The following is a 15663-nucleotide window of genomic DNA, read 5'->3' on the forward strand; positions in this document are numbered from 1 at the left end:
TAACTTTTAAAATTAAACAATTAAACACTAGCCATTTGATATTGGTGATAAGGATAAGTCTGGCCACATAAGTCATATGTGTTGGTAAATGTATATATACTAAGAATGGTGGAACTTGTATGTTTGAGCTTAATTAATCCTGTACCTCGTCAACAAAGAAAAGAAATGTTAATGGACAAAAAAGAGAAGCGATTGAATCACAATATTTAAACATTTAAAGCGTCGTAAAATAAACATCATCAGTCATTCTGATATAAGAAAGTTAAAGATTGTGCGTAAAGTAGTAGTAAATAAACTGATTTTACCAGTACTTCAGTTATATCTAAGGGCGTGCAGCTTGCTGAAATATCAAAATTTCAAATGTAACTTTATATGAAGAAACATTACTTACAAATTGTTGTTCTTATTTTCTTAATAATGTCTCATAGTTGACATAACTGCTGGTTTGATTTCAGATATGTGCGTTATCCGCCTGATGTCAACAGTTTAAACAGATAAAGACTTACTTAAGTAAGAAATACAGACAAATAACACATCTAACTACGTTCTTGGCGCCTAAAATATGCAATATGTAGCATTAAGACCAAATAATGTTGCTACTCTTACGATGAATTTTAGACAGGATTCTGTTGCTTTCAACATAAAAATACACAGTGATACATGCCGAGATAGAAAAGGTCGAATCTTCGATATATGTCGTGGTATTTATAGAAATATGCATATTTAATAATCATTTGTCTAATGATGATAATAAAGGAGAAATTTTATTTAATCTAGAACCAAAATGGAAATAAATACATTATCTATTTCAGTACCCAAATTACAAATTACTTACCTACTACTTACCTACTTACTTACTTACTTACTTACTTACTTACTTACTTACTTACTAGCTTGCTTGCTTGCTTGCTTGCCTGCCTGCCTGCCTGCCTACCTACCTATTACCTACTTATTTCCTTACTTTATTTCGTCCTTCCTTCCTTCCTTCTTTCCTTACTGACATACTTACTTACTTCCTTCCTTCCTTCCTTCCTTACTTACTTACTTACTTTCTTACTTCCTTACTTACTTCCTTACTTACTTACTCACTTACTTACTTACTTACTTGCTTACTTACTTACTTACGAATATACCTATATACTTGCAAAAGTTTGTATTAAGCCTTTAAAAAAGTGAGTGAGTGAGTGAGTGAGTTGGTGAGTGAGTGAGTGAGTGAGTGAGTTAGTGAGTGAGTGAGTGAGTGAGTGAGTGAGCGAGCGAGCGAGCGAGCGAGTGAGCGAGTGAGTAAGTAAGTAAATTATTTGTTATAGTGACATGTGTTACACGTATACACAAAAATACACAAAGATGAACACCCGGCCTATAGGACATATAAGTCACATTAACAAAAGAGCATGTGTTATAGTGTTTAACATGTTATTAACATAATAGTAAATTCATATTAATACATGTTATGCATTTACGGACAGTTCAATTTTACGATATGACACAAAATTATGAATAATTAATCATGATCTATTATATAATAAGTCTCTCCTTAATAGATATGCTTGTACAATAAATTAAATAACTTTATTTTGGTTGTTGTTTACAAGGTAAATTAGTTTTTTGTTGTCCGCCATTGTATTTAATGAATTGTTTGAAATAACTTTTCAAAAACAACAGTTCTAATACCATTGTAAATAGGACACACAACAAGGAAATGAGATTCGTCCTCAATTAGATTTGTTTGGCATGAATTACATAGTCTTTGATTATATATGTATTAAGAGATTATAGAACTTATGTATGTTCAGCTGTCTTTTCTTTTCTTAATCAGCCTTCACTGCAAGATCTTCCAACTTAAAGGTGCAATGCTGCCAAATAAATTTAATCAGATCAAAGTATATTTTTAGACTCACCTAGTGTTTCACAGCACTTGGAATTATTCATAACGACACTTGTTTTCAAACATTCTAAGGTATTTAAGTAAAAATGTAAATTAACATCTATAATGCATCTATTTATTAGTCCTTGGAATGGAATTTTTTGTCAATCTTTTAAGGATTTAACGTTTTAATTATTCCATTAATATGTTCATTACGTACAGGGTATATGTCAACGCAATATTTGAAGATTCAGACAATTTATCACTTTAATAAATGCATGCATAATTGGCATTTTGAGTTAACATGTGATTAAAGAACATTTTGCTGTCATTTTATTTTTACCCAAATACAAATTTCTGAATAAATGATAATACGACAAAATTAAAATATTCTCAGTATGGCAAACAGTATAATATCAATTTGATGAAAGTACATAAATATCTTAGTCTTAGAATAGATGATCATATCATAACGAAGCACAAATCAAATTTTCTAAAGTACTGAATAATAGAGTATAATTGGAAAATATCAGTTTTAAAATAAGTTTACACTACTGACAAATTACATAACAATTTAATATAAAGCAACTTCTAAAAGACAATTCACTGTTCTAGACTGCCTGTAATATTATGAGAAACAAACTATCTATAGGAAGTCAGGAAGATCAGAATGGGACATGACCCCTTGTTTTAGTCACTGTGACAAACAATTTCGTTAAAGGTCCATTATATCCAAGAATTGCTATTATTTTTATTTCTCAAAGACTGCTTATTTTTGTATCTTGTAACAGTTTCCCAAAACATACTCGTTTGCTATAAATAAGAACTATTTTTTTTTCATATTTAGTTATAATGGCAATTGGAATGAATATTGTGAATAAGTACATTGTATGGAAGTCGAAATACTACTTTGCAACCTTAACGACACATAAGTGCATGGTGAGTAATATTTTTCTCTGTAGTAAAACATCTAACACGCACTACTTAATTTATTCTTTAAACATTATTTAAACACACGCTTGACATTTCTAAAAAAATGAGGCACAATGTTCCTTTAAAGACTAAAAATAAAATAAGGTTACCTTAATGTTTGGTTATTAAAAACAATTCAATAAATGAATGAAACAAGTTCCTCCCATTTTACTTTATCTTGTCAGTTAGCAGATATTTAGAAGTTTTCTAAAATATTCATTTATCAAAACTGATTGTTGCGACAGAACAAGAAATTACAAAATATGCATTCTTTTTTAAAATGCACAGTAATTGGAATTTCGTTTGAACATTGATTGATTAGAAAATTAAGAAATAAATCTTAATTAGTATTCTTTTAAAATCTAGTTACGGAATTAAGAAAATATGACGCAGAGACATAATTGTACTTTTATTATTTAATAAGGTACATATTTCTAGACATTGGTATTTTGGAAACAGTACTGTAAAGTTTGCAGTTAAAGCATTTAAGTCTGGTTCGAATACAAAACGGTGTTTTTGTATATATGGCTTAATATAAACCACTTTTACACCAACATTTATTTAATGTCCAGAATTACACTATTTATCAGGTCCTAAAACCAAATGCCATGTGGTCGATATTTGTTTTGTTACAAATAAAATCAGTTTTGACAAACTTCCTGGACAAACATTTTCACGCATGCGCACTTTGATAAATATATATCTTTGGTTCACGCCAGAATTTGTTGATCTTTATTTGTTGATATTATCGAGGCGTTTCTTTATGTCTTTTACATGCATAAACAGCAATTCTTACATTGAAGAAGGACCTTACTTTTCAAACATCGCAGACACGTCTCTGTTTCCATATAAGATTACGGTCTATTAAAATGAACTTGTTTATGCAGGGTATCTTTTATAAATGGTCAAATCTGTTCATTTGACACACTTGTATATATCATACATAAACATACATAGAAAGTCTTACTTTGACGACATTTTGCATAATTTTTTAGGTTTTTCAACAAAAGTGATATTGACATTAATGCTCATTCACTTTGAAAACGAATTATTAATAAGCGGTTGTTTGCATCAACGTCATTATTTATCTAATTTTACAAAGTACTTTCTTTTATAAGCCCTAGGGGCTGCTTTTAGGAGAAATTCCAGCTTTTTTCAGAATGAAGCTGATTTATGGGAAGAAATAAATCATATCACAAAACTCTGCCAAACATAATACGTTGAATAATGCTTTTAAAGTACACATTAATAAATTATGCACTTATCTGTCCGACAGGAATTTGGCAAAACACCAGTTACTAATGATAAAACAAAATGCATTTTATCTTTTAACCTTCTATTATTGACATACTGTCTAAAGATTGACAAATGTGTTATTCTAAAATAAAGGCAGAAAAACCATCTGGTGGTGCAAAGTTTTGTGTTGTTTGTAGGTTTTTGTTTTGGTTTGAAATACTCAACAAGAAAGCACATAAAAATAATGATTTTCTTCGTGTTGCTTTAAGAATGTATGCATTTCACATTATATAATCAAACAAATGCTTTAGGACAATAATTTTATAATGATGGAGGTCAAAGAAAATGATCAAAATATTATTAATGCAGTTTTAGAACAATAAAAGTAAATGACATATATCGTTTCTAGATTTTAGACACTGCATTATGAACAAAATCATATTTTGTCATCAGCGAATCACGCACACATCTTTATCAAAACAAACAAGTGTGTCAACTATGAGACATTATTCAATAATAAAAACAAAATCAATATATTGATCAAAATATTTTTATTTAAAATATACAGTTACAAATTGTTATGTTTTTAACTACATTAAAGTGCATAAAGCTAAAAGTCTATTTATTGTAGTTCCCAAAATAATCGTTCTTAAAATCCTGTAAGAAGGAAATATGTTTGTACGTTTGGTGCTTGTGGAAACCAAATTGTTCTAAACATCATAATTGCAGATTTAGAACTGGTGTTGCTCTAGGCAATTATCTGGGCATATAACTATTGTTAAAACTAATGGTAATGGGAGTTTATTTCAGTTACCATGTAGGCAAATGTGGTTTTATAATGTGGTACAATTTGTAATAATTTTTGCCTGAATTATGTTCTGTTGTCATTGATAAATCATTGCGATTAGGAAATAGTACGTCAAAGACACATAACCATAATTTGCTTCTTTCTAAATCTATGCTATTTTTTATGTGCAATGAATAGGTCGAAGTAAGTAAAAATAAGTTTTTGCTATATTAAGCGGTTGGTATATCCCGGAAAGTCAGTTTGGTTGATCGTACGCCATTTTATGATAAAACAAGTATTAAAATCGACAGAAAAACAAACAATTAAGATTATCTTTATATCTAACAATAAACAACATTCTAAATTTCGTGTCTATTGCCCTTGACACCTCTCAGTTTCTATTATTACATTCAGGTTTAGTTTTATACTAATCGATTCGATGTATATTATTTGTGTACGAGTGCATTGCTAATATTCCCAACCTTATTTAGGATAATACTCAAATAGGTATTGTAGCGAGATCAAAGCATTATATATTCTATGCTTCAAAAACAGCGAGTTCATCAGATGCATGTAGGTTAGATTTTTAGAGAATGAAAGTATTACATACCATAACAATCTGTGAAATCACTTACAATCTAATGTTGTTTTTTAAAAGCAACCTGCTAATTTGGTAATGTATCTGAATACATCTATAAATACAATGTAAATCTAAACATTCAAATGTAACTTTTTATGTCTTGCAAACTATACGTCAGAATCTGAGACAATAATAACATTAAACAAAGTTATATTCAATACATACGCATTTACGCATCAACCAATATTTATTAAACGGCCTTGGTTAAAACGGTTCCTGTTCAAAAAGTAACGGGAACAGGATGGCACATATGTTTATCACAACAGAACAGTGCAGATAGAATGGCAATGACTATACTCAAAAAACAAATTTCTAATAAATTATGATATGAAAATATAGCTTATTACAGTTTGCCTCGCCATGTATTATCATTCTAAATATGAAGATGGACGAAAAATACCTCAAAACTTAAAAGGATTTCCTTTGTACTGTACTGCAGATCAAAAATCAGTACAACGTACACATTCCAGTCTTAAGAAAACCGACAATGTTAAACATGAAAATTGTCTTCTGTAAAGTAAGAAGATTTTTATATTTACTTCTTTATGCATTGATTTTCCTTAGTTTGATTTATTTTGAAGTATTTATTTATATGTATCTTAAGCTTAACGGCTTTAATTTGGCATTTTCGTTATGTCATTAAGTAGCGTCATGATAAATAAAATAAACTTGAACAGGGAAAAAGTCTTAACATGAACTGTTTTGTAATTACAAATGCAACATCATTTCATCTCAGACAGTCTGTTAAATGTTTGATTACAAGCCGCTGTTTTCATAATCAGCCTGTCCTCCAGGAGAGATCTCTGAAAGAATAATTTACTAAGGAAATATTCTTTGATAGTACCACATCTTGTTTGTAAATATGTGTAGAAAGAGCCTGTTACTGCTTAAACCAGTACAAGTATTTAGTTACATCTTTAAGGAAAGACCCTTTGCTAATGTTGAGAGAACTTGTGGGCAAACCCTTTTGCCAATTATGTTATACCATTGTATTGTAACTGTCTTTACATATTTGTATATGTTTCTTTTAGGACAATAAAATATAATTTTAATCAAAATCAATAAATAGCGGTACTTGTATATAATATAATAGAAGTTATCAGTTCCTTAAAAATTTTTCCACCTTTTAATTGGACCCCTCTTGGTACAATGATTTTGTACTGTAACATATTGAGATTTCAAAACAGTTACATATTTTTTTTTTGAAAAATGTTAATAAATACATCTATGACCTAGTGTTTATTTTTAGATATTTGTCTTGATAATTTGTACCTCTCCCAAGTCTCAGCACCTCATACTTTGTCTTATCATTATTCTCATCTTGCTCATGCTGTAAAGTTGTGTATACTTGCTGATTTCTAGAGATAGGAAAACAAATATTCCTTTTGGAAATTTATCTGCACATGGTGACCGCATAAAAGCATTCAAAATAGAATTCGTTAAGCAGTAATGATTTTATTGACAAATGAAAAAATGCATGTGTTTATTCTAACTTTCTAATGAGTAAATGTTTTTAAAATTCCTTTATTCATACAAATGTGCTTTATTACATTTATTTGTTTACCAAGCTTTTAATAACGAATAAGTTATTCATATAGAATATTACAAAACAACAGAATTTATCATCCTATATTTACATACACATATCTTAATTATTCATTCCGTAGATTTTATAAATTTAATGAACATAACGTTTATGAAGCCCAAATTTAGGACAAATATACATTATACTAAAATTCCACGTAGATATTACAAATTAATTGCATTAAATGCCATACATAGTTGTAGGACTTATCTTACATTGTTTGAGCTTGTGTATCCTCTACTGAATTCTGTTCATTTCCTATAAAATTCTAAGAAATTATTAAGTTGCCTCTTTTTTTAAGGTTCTCAACAATTAAACATCATGTCTACTACGTATTTGTATTTCATTTTTATTTTGGTAATTGATCTGCTAAAAGCTATATGTATGACATATAATTCCACAATAAATTATAACCATGTATCTAGATATAAAATAAAACATTCATCAAATTTAAGTCCGACTGAACTGTTTGAAATAACAATGGGTCGAAATGCTGGGTATATTTTGTTTAAATTGAAAATACACGAGAATAAAATTGAATATTATTTAAAACATGTATTACTCTTAGACTTCGCAAGCCTTCTTCTTACAGCTGTAGTTATCACAAACGCCAGAAGTGTAACAAACAAGGCCCATCCGCTGATAGCAAACCCAAGTAAGAATTTGTCAACTGATTTTGTTTCTAAAAGAAATATGCTTGTGATGATTAATAGCTAGCTATGGATGAATATGATGAGTTAAACATCATACGTTAATAATTAAAAAATATGACAGTTTATTTATTTATTTACGAATTGTGTTTGGTATGATCCGTGTTTGAATTTTAACTCAATAACTTCACTCGTCGCTTATAAAAGTGTCGTAGTGACAATTAAAGATACAAATCTAAGGTTTTAGATTTTACGGCTTTTATGCCGATTTTAAGCAACATGCACTTCAGATTCAAGCTTATTTTCACAAAAATTTGGAAAATATACTTCAAAGATAAAAATAATGTGTAGTGAAAATTGCAAACGGCTTTTACAAGTACGATGCACTTATATAGCCAAATATCGGTCAAAATATGCAAAAATAGCCCATACTGCGTTCATCAAGCAGTAGAAATATGGTGATAATTACTGCAAATTTTAAATCAATGCTTAATCGCGCATAACATGTAAAACGTTTTTTGAATCTGGATTATTTTTACTTTTCTAAAAAATATATTTTATGATTTTCTTGGATCTTGGTAAGGTCTTAGCGGTCAATCCTTCTAACAGACTTTCTTTGATATCTAACCAGTAAATAGTGTATAATCTACACTTTACTGGTGTTAAACACAGGTTTAATGTAACTTTACAAACTTGACTACACGACTAATTGGCTTATGAAATAGTTGATTGGTATTTCTGTAATTGAATATAAGATGAAACCCTTATACAAAAGTGACTGAAGAAACGTTTATGTGTTATGTTGTAAACAATTATTCATGTAAACATTTTTCTCAGAAAGAGCTTTCATATTTATAACCTGAAAGAATCATTCATTAAAATGTAAATATTTTACCTATGTCGCAATTATGTCCTTCATAACCAGTAATGCACCCGTCTGTGCAGCTGCCGTCAGCTCTCTCACATTTATTGTTTAAACATGTGGCACTGCAGTTGTTTTCACGATTGTTACCGTAACTTCCTTCTTTACAACCTTTGGGGCAGAAATCACTTTGTCAGTTACATGTTTAACCATTGCAGTTTTACATACTAGTAATTTTACATTTTACATCATAAGTACAAATAAAGCAAGAAATCTAAGTGATCGAGTGGTCGCTGCCTTTGAACCACAAGTCAAACAATGCTTTGCCTTCAAATCGTGCCGGGACTTTGGATTTTGTCATATGAGGAATCTATCTGAGGAATCTATCTATCTAGCTAACAGTATGTCACGGATCTACTCAGGTACTTGCTCGTATCTGACACAATGCACGGCAGAGCACCTGATGTTTCTCACCAATAATTAAGCTGAAAAATCAAAATATAAAAAGGTTGGAATGACTAAACCCCAACCTTAAAAAACCAGTACAACCTTTATCACAATATCCATCCTCTCTTTTGCAAGTACCAGCATCGCAGTTTTTGTTACACAGCGTATCACATCGCCCACCATAGACTCTGTCACTCGTGCAACCATATTTACAATTACCTGTGTAATGCTCACAGGTGCCGTTTACACAGTTATTAGAACATGGTTCACTACACTGATTCTTCCAGAATCGTTCTCCGTCACATCCTGATAAACATGTCCCATTCAACGAGTTGCAAACTCTTTCTAATGGATCAGCTGGTTTGATACAGTTTGAATTGCATACGGTCTGACATTTTTCTCCCCAATGTGTAGCAGTACACCCATTTACACATTCACAAGATTGATTACATTGTTGACGTAAGCAACCATCTTGACATACTAGTTGACAAGTTGGCCCACAATAACTTGATTCTCCACAGTCAAAACACATTCCTTTAAGATCGAAAGAAATGTGTGTATGTTATAATAAACAAAACTTATTTAAGTATATTGAATGAATGTTAAATAGTAAAACGAAACGAAATTTGACTTAATATTTGTACCATATATAATTAAATTAAATATTAAACTGTTAAAACACTCCTCTGACAATAAATTTTTTTGCAAGGAGGCGTGAGAGATGTTGCACAATAACTAATCAAATATTTGTTCTTAAATATATACACTGTAAAATATGATGTTGTCGTTCATTGAAAGAGTTGGGGAAAAAGAATATCTTTGTTTTTCACATAATTATTTTCATACAATTCAGACAGTATTACAATCAACTTCTGCAAGTCAACTTTGTTAAACTTAACAAAATTATCAAAAAGCCTAAACAAACAGAAGTAAAAGATTTCGCTTGAATACTCGATTATCAGTAACTTTAAATTATAATTTTTCGTATTCAAAGCATCTGAATATTATTGTTTAATATTAAATCAAAACTGGTAAAATCACACATCTTACTTTGATAGCTGAAAGCAAGTCTTTGAATCGAGAATATATGTCTCGTTTTCTTACCAAATTACGGAAAGGTTCATCCCTGATAAGCTTCACAAAACTGTTGCTATTTTGTTAAAACAACAAACCAAGTCAATATCGATTTTAATGTTTGATTGGCATTTAACATATATGTGTAAATTTTCTTTGATATTTTATAGTGGGGGTATCATGATAGTTGTCAAAATATATAAAAAACGTGCATTTATTATTAAATGCTCATCGACTTATCAAATGTTAAAATCAATTAACCCTTTCCCCCATGAGCATATCGTGAAAAATGGCCATTTTAACTGAAAAGCCTCCTCTAACAAGTTCAAACTGCTATGAAACTATGAAAAATGCTTCAATACTAATCAAACTTGGCACAAATGTTGACTGGACCATTGCCTTTGTAACGACATGCTCAGTCTTAAATTTCCTGTTACCATGGCAACGAGGGGACATCTCAAAATTGCCAAAAATCACTATTTTGCCTCGATTTTTTCCATCAAAATTTATTTCAAAGTGCTGCAACTTCTCAATGGATTGAGATAGAGTCAAAGGCTTTTCAGCGTTGGTTACACGTTACTTTATGATCAACCTGGGTCATTTTAAGCCTCTCACAAGTCCAAATTTTTTGGCGATGAGGGGGACTCCGCCCCCCTTCAAACCCCCCAAAAAGAAGGGGCACATTCCCCTTCTGGCAAACCCCCTGATGTATTATTTGGATGGGGGACGGCGCCGAAAAAATGGTCACTTTTTTTAACAACATTTCTCAAACGAAAAACAGTGTTTGGGGTCTAAATAGGACATTTTTTCACTGTTTGAGGCCTCAAAAGGGGGGGCAAAAAGCCGTCGAAACACGCTTATATAAGGGAAAAGGTTAAATATTTTATAATATCATAACTTAGTTATAGCCCGTAATTTTCAATATCTATGTATTACATGGCCTGTTGCACGAACAGTCGTTTAGACTTTTTTATCTATATATAATTTATTATTTTCTCTGTGATCATACAGTACTAGTAAGAAGGTTTACAAACCTATGAGATAACTACATTGCAAACAATACAAACACTTGGTCATAAAAAGTTGTTTGGATGTTTCACAAACAAACACACATCCGCATACATTCACACTTTTCAATTCATAAACACCAACAATATTTATATCTGGAAATATTTCGAATATAACACACACACACACATAAGCAGCACACATACCTGCCGGGTACCATCAGTAATACGATAATCATTGTATAACAAGTTCGAATTAATAAATGTAAAATCTAGATTAAACAGACAAAAAAAGTCCCCATTCACAATTATTCTTTATGTTTCGAAATCAATATATTCGTAACATTTAAACAGCCATGCAAAAAGAACACCTGTACATAATACAATTCTACAACAACAATGATAACATTATAATCATACCAATCTACTTTCATTAGATAACAGGCTTCGAAAAGATAAGTGTAAAAAAATAATTAAAACAAGGAAAAATATACATTATTCATTATATTGTTAATTCAATATATGTGTATCAGTTAACAACTATGACAAAAGCAACCTGCACATGACAGAATTCTACAATAACAATGATGATTTTATAGTCATACCAATCTTTTATAATATAATAGATTTCGAAGGGAAAAAATTAACAAAAAAAAATATTTATTATTATGCTTTATATATTGTTTAATCAATTATTTGCCGTGTGTTTATAAATGTAGATCACATTCTGATTTTATGAGAAACAGTATTTATATAGTAATTTAAATAGACTGTTTTTTTTTTGGATTTTCATATTAAATGAACTGTACTGTTTTTAGTGAAGGTTAAGATAAAGCAGACAAATATAGAGAAAGGTAGAACCATTTAAAACAGAAACAAAAGTCCAATGCTTGACAAGTTTAAAATATAATTGTTTACAAGGTTTTTGCACTTTTAACTAGCCACAACTTTAATAAAAAAATCGGCTTGACATCTTCACTGTAAATTGTTTGTATTACCTATACTGATCATTGATGTGGATTTCACCATGCATTGTGAGTTACTTTACGTTTGAGTTGGGCTGATGTTGTTGATGGCAAATGTATTTCTGTAGAAAATATTACCATTTCTAGTCCACACACTTTCCACTTCACCCGACAGTTTTTTCCTAATACATGTAAAAAAAATGTTGATTAAAACCTGAAAAGTCTTCATGTGAACCCTTAGTTAGTTTCTGATTTTTGTTATCTCTACCTTTGTGCCCCGTGAGCAGAATTGAACAATTATTTTTCTTGGCTTCTTGTCATCTTGTTTGCGTAAGCGCTGACCCACTTTTATGTCATCTTTTTCTAGCTTCAATTAAGACATGTACAAATTTAAGGTATTTTAAACCTTTCTCTCTGTTTGATGTTGCTCTTCATTGATTGTTTATTCAATGCCGTCAAATCTAAGGTTGACTATACTGTTCGAGATCATTAATTCTTCATTTTGTTTGTCTTCCGTTTACGTGTATTTCTTCGACAAGCTTATCATTTTTATTTTTTCCTAGTGCTTTTACAAGCTCTTTAACCTTTTGTTTTAAGATTTTATTTTCAGTTTCCTTTTCAAATAATTTTCCTTCAAAAAATGTCGATCCTGTTACAAACAGATGATAACATTTTCTTTCATTTATTCATTTCTTTCAACTGTTTTTTTTTATAATATCTCTGAAGCCATCGTCATCTTTTTTGTACACTTTTGAAAGTTTTAAGTTTATATCTTTGAACTGTTTGTCAATTTTATTAAGTTGTTGCGTAACCGTTTTTTTGCATAAATGTGTCATCTTCACTATCCTGTTTACCCTTTTCTTCTTTTTCTGTATTTTTCTATTGTACACGCATCAAAAATAGTATCTAGTGTGCTACCTGCACTACTACATTTTTCTCTTTTCCTGGTTTCGGCAAATTATACATACAAGGCTGTTCTTTCTGTTTAGTAAAAATAATAATCCATTTGGGTATTAGTAGGTTTTGGCCGATAGTCACACTTTTACTTCGTCGCTCTAAATCTTCACGGCTGCCAATATCCTATTATGGGCGTCGTGTAAGTTACAGTAAAAGGTCGCCGAAATGGGACAAGTGAACTGAAGTCGGTTATAGATAACATGTTAGAATAATATACAAATTAAGTGCAGCGGTCCCTTGCACTTAATTTGTATATCATTTTAATATATGAACTATTACATATACAATATATACCTTATTTGATAGTTCACAAAAGTATATTTTAGAATTTATAGTTATCAAAGTACATGTACATCCTAATATAACAACTAAATTAAATACCCAAAAAACACATGTGATACAACAATTTGCACAAATGAATTGTTTTCATATTAATATCCCTTGAAAACAGCCCTGACTGCTGGTACCCGAATCAAATAGACTTATTATTTTACTAAAACATCTAAATGACTAAATAAGCATTTGCGGGGGAAAAATTTACATCAGAATTTCTTTGTCAGTATCAATCAAATACACTTCTTTTTCGTTTGCTTTGAATTTTAATGATGATACTTTGTATGTCAAATGATTTACTCCCATTTTCTAAGTTGACAAAAAACGTGTATCATAAACATATTTTAAAAAATGTGTACAATGTTATATTCTTATAGTCTTAATTATATACAGACAGTGCCATCTCGCTCGTAATGGTTTACCTTAATACTTTATATCCCATTTCAACGATACATAAACGTTTTAATATATGAGCATTTATGTAGTAGACATTAGATGCATAAGACCCGTAAAAATCTAACCCATGTGAGACCTAACTTAAATACATAAAGGGCGGCTATCAAAGCTTTTGAAGTCAGGACAATACCCACACTTTTTTAATCATCTTAAAAAGAAAAAACAAAACTTAAAAGATAAATATTTTCAAATTTCTTCAAAACGATCGCAACATTGTCTTTTGATTTGACGAAAATGTAAATACAAATGTTTTCATTAAGCAAATTAATTTAAAATAGGTCCTGAACTATAAAGCTGGTATACGTGAATTCTTTTAAGTACTTGTATTTTTATTGACGACTCGCAAAATAAATCGTATCATTCCGCAGTAAATCATGCGTCTGACTCAAAATCATAATGACCCGGCTGCTTAGAAGCTAATTCAAAAATAAAACTTTCCAAATAACTGCATGTGTTTAAAAATTAAAGATGACAGTGATTTTTCTCATATAGTACTCATATCAGCGGAAACAACTATCTCAATTTACTATTCACAAAACCGTTATGATGTTTATTGTTGTCTGCTGTTACTAAATGCTAATACATATCAAGAACATTTGTTTAAAAACAAAATACGTTATATTGCAAAGAATCACATAATTTACCAGTCTCCCTGTGACACTCATCTTTACACGTAGCTCTGCAGCGATTATTACACATGAAACCATAACGTCCTGGTCTACAACCATGATTACAATAACCATCCTCATGTCTACATCGCTGCTCATTTCTTATATATGAATAAACACACCAGTAGTTACAAGCTCGACATTTTCCAGCTGACAGATAAAAGTTCCTGATACATTTCTTGCATTCAATAACGCTGCAACATATGACACTACGGTTTAACTCTAACAAGTAATCTATATGCATTGTTGTTTGAGGTACCTCATCAACTCAAACTTAAAACTACATAGTAATTACATCGCATGTTTTGTTATTAACTTGAACATGTATAAAGTGTATGATTTATGATAATGTTCATGATTTACGATTATGGTCGATATTTACACGATTATGTGTAATGATTTAATTGAATTAAAATATATGTAAAAATAGTATTTTAGCATTGGTATACTTTTTTTTTGACAAAGGTTCATAGGTAAAAATAAATGGTTACTCGCTATATATATTTATTATAGATATATCGACTAACAAATCTCTAATTCTTAACTATAAAACGTTTAAACTTGCATTGATATTTTCTTTAAATGACAAAGCTTAAGGCACATATTTCAAGTTAGTTTCACTTTTTTTCCTTCAATATGTCACAAAAACGTATGTATGATAGAATGATATGGACAGAATCAATGCTTTCAAATAGGCGACTGTAATAAAAAGTCATATATTTAACGTTAAAGGTTATTTCAAATGAAATATAAATTTTAAAAAAAAAATACACTGTTCTTAGATATTCGAGTTTAGTCATGAAGAATAAAATGATGATGCTTAAGTGAACGATTTCTATTAGAATATAAACTTACATATCACCATCGCTTGCACTACATTTTTCACATAATGTATCTACATCAGAACACTTTCCTGTGCAATTTGAGCCATAAAATCCATCTTTACAACCAAATAAACACTGCTCTGTAGTTTCATTACATATATCCATGCCTCTTTCATTTGATAAACAATTATCTGGACATGTAATCGAGCAGTTTGGTCCTGCAAAGCCTTCTTTGCAGCCGTGTAAACAATCCCTAGATATATGGTCACATGTCCCAGTTTCATTATCTGTTGGGTGTAAACATGAATCTGGGCATTTATATGACATGTATGA

General features: G+C 30.3%; 1 protein-coding gene across 1 annotated transcript; it reads right to left on the bottom strand.

Moving 5' to 3' along the window:
* Window positions 1–4463: 4463 nt before the first annotated feature.
* On the bottom strand, window positions 4464–15657 carry LOC132727650 (cell death abnormality protein 1-like). The gene is made up of 7 exons (XM_060713218.1): window positions 15362–15657; window positions 14483–14700; window positions 9149–9580; window positions 8633–8770; window positions 7650–7769; window positions 7303–7345; window positions 4464–6860 (listed from the first exon to the last, which is right to left on the bottom strand). Exons 1-7 carry the CDS (start codon window positions 15655–15657, stop codon window positions 6728–6730), a joined length of 1380 nt encoding a protein of 459 aa, XP_060569201.1. The 3' UTR covers window positions 4464–6727.
* Window positions 15658–15663: the final 6 nt, after the last annotated feature.

This window comes from Ruditapes philippinarum, unplaced genomic scaffold, assembly GCF_026571515.1.
Source record: "Ruditapes philippinarum isolate M1 unplaced genomic scaffold, ASM2657151v2 ctg5463_1_1_1_1, whole genome shotgun sequence".
Lineage (NCBI taxonomy): Eukaryota > Metazoa > Mollusca > Bivalvia > Venerida > Veneridae > Ruditapes > Ruditapes philippinarum.

Coding starts and splice junctions, on each gene's coding strand:
- LOC132727650 (XM_060713218.1), bottom strand. CDS start 15,657: ATGTCATATAAATGCCCAGATTCATGTTTACACCCAACAGATAATGAA. Junction 9,581..14,482: donor TGAGTGTCACAGGGAGACTG/GTAAATTATGTG, acceptor TCGATCTTAAAG/GAATGTGTTTTGACTGTGGA. Junction 7,770..8,632: donor AGGACATAATTGCGACATAG/GTAAAATATTTA, acceptor TATTTCTTTTAG/AAACAAAATCAGTTGACAAA.